General features: G+C 43.6%; 1 protein-coding gene across 1 annotated transcript; it reads left to right on the forward strand.

The window, feature by feature from the left end:
• The first annotated feature begins 1,215 nt into the window (after positions 1-1,215).
• On the forward strand, positions 1,216-3,451 carry SARC_10624 (hypothetical protein). Its single transcript, XM_014295325.1, has one exon. It carries the CDS (start codon positions 1,237-1,239, stop codon positions 3,358-3,360), a length of 2,124 nt encoding a protein of 707 aa, XP_014150800.1. The 5' UTR covers positions 1,216-1,236; the 3' UTR covers positions 3,361-3,451.
• The last annotated feature ends 2,398 nt before the right edge of the window (positions 3,452-5,849 follow it).

A 5,849-nucleotide genomic window follows, 5' to 3' on the forward strand; every position in this document is an offset into this window, starting at 1 on the left:
ATGCTTTCTTTCAATTTCAAAAACTATTTGTTATTATTTATAAGTGTATACAAATATAAACAAAATTTGTGGGTTGTCCACACGCGACAACAGATCAACAGTTATAAAAGATGAAAGTACAACTGTTAGAAGTAAAATATTTATAGAAGACAACTACAAGAAGTCATAAAAAAAGGCAAGTCCCTAAAAGAGCAACGACTCCACGACCAAGTCCAGAGAAGGGCAATAAAAAGTATGAGGAAATAATTAAAATTATTTATAGCTGATCATTGATCTATGATCACCTCATTCAGACTTGGTTAACGACAGTTTTAAATAGTTTCGGACATGAAACAGAATCCATTTCTGGGTAGTTTTCGACATTGTAATTGGATTTCGCATACGTCGGATTTATTTCCTATTTCAAAACATTTCCGACGTGTCGGTAATAATTAGACCAATCCAGCTGATCACACTCTATTTTTAATAAAAAATATAAACAACAATAGTCACTGACTCACTTGAATTGTGAAATTACGGGCATCATGCCAGTCAGCCAGTGATTTTGAGGTTAAATTTATCGAGGTTATTCTTTAAAAAATAAAACATGCAAGAAGCCGAAAGGTCTCTGGTGGCAGTTGTTAGACTGGTGGGAAGTGGGGACTCTACTCTCTACTACTATTTACTCTCTAGTAGTAGAGAGAGTGAGAGAGGGACCGGGGCTGCGGGGCTGCGGGGACTGGGGCCTAGGAGTCTGGGAGTCTCGGAGTCTGGGACTCTGGTGGGGAGGCCCGGAGGATTGTCAGACTTGAGACTATAACACGATGTATCAGTATGTACTATGTATTTACCGGTATTTATTTATTTACCAATTTTTCCAGAGTCCGGCCCTGGACTCTTCTAGAGTCCAGACTCACAGAGTGAACCAGATCGCAGCCTGGCAATATGGGGATATGCAATTATATATTTCCGGCACTGGGCTGTGGGCAGTTGGCACTTAGACAGCAACACATTTAGAAATATTTACTGAGGCCTGACTGGCGCCCCTGTGGGGCAGGGTGCGAGCGAGGCAATCTGGAAATTGAAGAATGGCGCATGTATTCAACCGCATTGACATTTGACGGTGATGTATCTCATTAATACTGCTAAATATGGCCGCAAAAAAATGTTATGCGAAATAAGTACACATGCAAACAGAACTATCCATCATCAGTATATAAGCTGGAGTTACCATCAGTCCAGACAACACATCTCAATATGAAGCAACAGACTGAAATGAGTGACATAGTAAAGAACAGCGCGGAAGCGCTCATGTTCACCGATGAAACCGACACGGTGAATTTGGAAAACAAAAGCAAGGATCGCAAAGTCAGTTTGACACCAAGCCACATTTCCAGCTGTTTGGATGGTCCTATGGGCGATGTCAAGAACCACGATACTTACTTCGAGGGTTTACCGCTCGTCGAGTATATCGCCACTGATCAATCCTTCACATGGAGAGCAGCTATCTTAGGTTCATTCGTGGGTTCGTTAATCGCCATCTCCAACATGTATCTCGGTCTCAAATCAGGTATTACAATCGGTGCCACTCTATTCGCAACCCTCCTAGGCGGTGTCACGCTGGGACCAATTCTGAAGTGTACGGGCAAGGCGCTGGGAATCAAAGAGCACACTTGCTTTCAGGCCGCCGGTACAGCTGCTGGCGGGTTGAACGGCGGTTTGGTTGCACCTGTTCTTGTTCTATTCTGGAATGGGTTCTTCACCGGCGGTGTAGCTAATAATATTGGCAATCTGGCAGGACTTGTCTTTGGTGCCGCTGGGTTCGGTCTGGTATTTGCAGTGAGTTTGAGAAATTTTTTGATCGTGAAGCAACCCGAGTTGGTTTTCCCAGATGGTCGGGCCGCTGCTGAAATTCTCATTACCATGTATACATCTGAAGAGGGAGCTGCCGAGGGCCGAAAGAAAACTCGAGTCATGCTGTACTGCTTCTTGGCCGCCTTCGTGCTGCAATGCATATCGTACTTCATTCCGATTATATATAGCGTTCCCATCTTCCGCTATTTAAGCAATTGCCCATTCGAGAACTCTTGGCAGGAATGTCAGGCCGATGGCTACTACGACTACTTCCTTTTCGCTGACATGATGGGTTTTGTACTGTACTTAGACCCCGTATTTGTGGCCAGTGCATTTATGGTAGGTCCATCGGTGAACATTTGGTTCTTAATTGGTGCTGTAGTGGGATGGTTCATTCTCGTGCCCATTGACTTCACCGCCGGCTATCTTGGAGATGTCCCCAGTTTTGGTACTGGACGTGACCATGTGCTTATGTGGGCTGCTGTCATATCCATGCTGGTGTGCTCTTTCAGCATGATATTGATCAACTATGAGATTCTTATTGATTTGTTCAGTGGTCTCAAGCAAGCTATCACCAGGCGTAATGATGATGAAGATGAGGAGAATACGATTGTGTTGCCGGAGGGTAACGAGCGTGACGTGGACACTCCTATTTATGTTTCATTATCCCTTCTGGCTCTCACTATTGGTGCCTGTTTGGCTATATACATGGGTCTGTTCGGTGATACGTTGACCTGGGCTGAAATGGCCTTGGGCATTGTCATTACATTCCCGATTGCTGTTGTGAACGCCCAAATTATGGGGCGTACGAACTGGAACATCGCCGCGCTCTTGGCTAAATTAGTAATGATGATTATGGGCGCCATGAGCTCTACGGCCAATGCTATGTTAATTGTCGGTAATATGGTTTCACAATCTGCAGCCCAAACTGCGGAAGTCAGTCAGTGCTACAAAACGGGTCATTTGGTGGGTGCGTCACCACACGCCCAGTTCAAGGCGCAGCTCTTGGGAACCACTGTTGGTGGTATGGTGTCTGTCATGGCCTTTTGGTTGTACACTTTGGCTTATCCTTGTATGCTTGATCCGGAAGCCGAGTGTATTTTCTCAATGTCTGCCGCACGTGCGTGGGATGCACTCGCTGAAGGTATTGAGCAGGGCGTGACAGTGGGTAATAGTCTTGACTACACAATTACCGACAGAGGATATTTGTACATGATTATCTTTCCTTGCTTGACAATAGTGGAGGGTCTGCTGTTCAAGTTTGTCATGACAGAGCGCATGATGTGGATGAAACCCGTTTGGACGGTGTTCTTCCTGTCATGGTTGTTGCCTGGTCAATATGCTGTGGCTCAGTTCTTTGGACAGTGTGTGCTGTGGGGCTGGCAGGCTGTAGCACCTCAACAGGTGGATATGTATAAATACTCAGTTGCCGCTGGTCTTATCGCCGGTGGCTGTGTAGCAAGTATAGCCACCGCACTATTCAGCGTTTTTGATCTCCAAGGCGTGTCGTGGGGTTTGGGCCCTTAAATTGAGAACAGGCATCAAGACAGCCATCCTGAATAGACAAAGAATATGGCTTTAGATACGAGAGGGTTATATTAAAATATATATAAACACATTCCAAGGCGTGTCGTGTAAGAGGGGGGGGGGGAGGGGGAAGTTGAATACGATTTTAAGGAAAGCCAACCTGCCATGACAAACAATAATATGGCTTAAGATACGAGCATTGATAAACACAAGTGTCGTGGTAGCCTTTCTTCATGACATTTGTTCGATGTGCACGACATATTGGTCTCCCTAAACAAAAGGCAATATCGGTTTTTTAATAGCAATACATTTACTTTCGGAGTTGTCCTCATACAGGGCATTGTGCATTTTAGTATATGCGCTGTTCCCAGCTTTATGACAGACAGGTTTGGGAACGACAACAATAAAATGCTTGCAACGATAGGCGCGACGTAAAAATCTATGACCCTCTAGAGGAAAATTAAAAATACAACAAGAATATATGGGATCGAGCTATAACCATAGCCCTCTAAATGACTGATTTATGAAGGCTATGAACTAACGTCCGAAAAAAACATTTAGATTATTAATATTTGCGCACGCCGCATCGCACATAGATAGGTACGTATTTATAATACCTCCTGTATTTACTTGCCAAAATTTAATCATTTACTCTAGTAGATGCCAGTGAGTGTCAGTGTTGTGAGTTGACTGTCAGAACTCAGAACTAAATATGTCAAGTGTCAAGTGCCAGGTGCCAGTCACAAGAGAGGAATCTAGTTTCTTTTTCAGGGGGCTATGGAAATCTCTATAGAGAGTCAAACATTTTGTTTTTATATATAAAAAATTAATATCTTATGACCCTCTCTATAATAAATATGTATTTAGAGAGAAAAATCAAAAATAAATAAATACACCACAACGGACTTCAGTCCGTTTGAGCCGTTATGACTGTACTTCCAACTTCCTAGTAGTGTGAGAGGAGATAATAAGGCGATGAGGAGAGATAGATATTTTATGACGAGATGGATAGTAGTGGAATGATGCCTCTTATGCTATATGGAAGCTCTCCCATCACACAACTGAAACTGCTCGCTCAATTGGGGGACTTTCAGGAGGTCGCCTTTGGAGACTATCACACCCTCGTTCTGAGAGGTACGTTATGTACCTGTATTCTGTGTGGCTGGCTTTGAACGCTGTATAGTTAACGCGCTTTCACAGCATGCGTGAGGTTGACCTACCCAACAGGGTTTGGGAGTGACAAATAAAGTGAGACGAGTGGAAGTTGATACAGTTAGGTTTCTCCAGCAAGCTTCTGCACCTTAGTCTGTGCAACTTCAGCTACGCTATTCTGTGCAACTTCAGCCACGCATGAGCTTGCGGTTCTTAATATCATGTACGATTGTGACTGAGACCAGTATATACCAAAATTGAGTAAAGCATGTACAGTTTCATCATATATACCTCGGAGGGAATGCAGGGAAGCTTGGATAGTTTGCATGCTGTACGAGTGCTCCAGTAGTCTGTAAGTTAGAACATGGACCCCTCCTTCCCAACAATTCGCAGAGCGGGGAACTCAAACCTACACTATATACGTACGTGTGTAACCACATTGAATGGAACAACACTGCTTAAGACAGAGGCGAGCGTAATCCGGCGTGCTGGACGCCGTGCCTTGGTCAAATGCATGTGTTCGTGTTTCTCAGGGGATCGGGTATCCTTCGTGTAGAGAAATAGAAAACAAAAGCACTTGTCCGTGTACGTTTGCGAGTTGACTCTGAATCACACTGCTTCTGCCTCAATTCAAGTTGTATGCGCAAGCTACGGGGAAGGTTACGAATATGCATTTGTATCGAAACAGGATATGTTTATTCATCGAACTTATCAATTGCTTTACCATAAAAAAAAGTATACATAGAAACCTTGTGCGAATGTACTGTACTCACGTCTATATCTGGAGACACGAGCCGTTAAGTGTGCGAGTTTTTGGTGCTTTAATTAGATGTAGGTTATGGAGTGCTAAAACAATATGCAATTTATATTTTCTAAGCGTATATGGGTAAAACCAAACACACCCAATGCTATCCAAATAGTATGCCAGTGTAAAATTCGAACGTACGTTTTACGCCAATAAAAGGTGTACCTCTAGAGTCAGTGTCTCGATTCACCTTAACTTGTTCAGTGTAAGATTCCAATGGGCCTCGAATTTAGATACTGCATGGTACATATATGGACAACTATGTACAAGTAAATAACGGGGGCACTGACTATATGGTAGGAGTTCGTATCGGTATCATTGACTACGGAGCGTGTTCATACGATTCTGTCGCTCGTTTAGCGTGCAATGTTTATTTCAAACCTGCGCTAGTTGCCCCTTGCGAGAGCGAACCCAAACAACTCGCTGTACAAATACGTATGGACACACACAGCAAGCAGAATGAGACAGATACCGGACAAGGAGACATTGCCGCAGACTAACACACACACGCATATATATATATATATATATA

Source organism: Sphaeroforma arctica, assembly GCF_001186125.1.
Source record: "Sphaeroforma arctica JP610 unplaced genomic scaffold supercont1.1328, whole genome shotgun sequence".
NCBI classification, from domain to species: Eukaryota; class Ichthyosporea; order Ichthyophonida; genus Sphaeroforma; species Sphaeroforma arctica.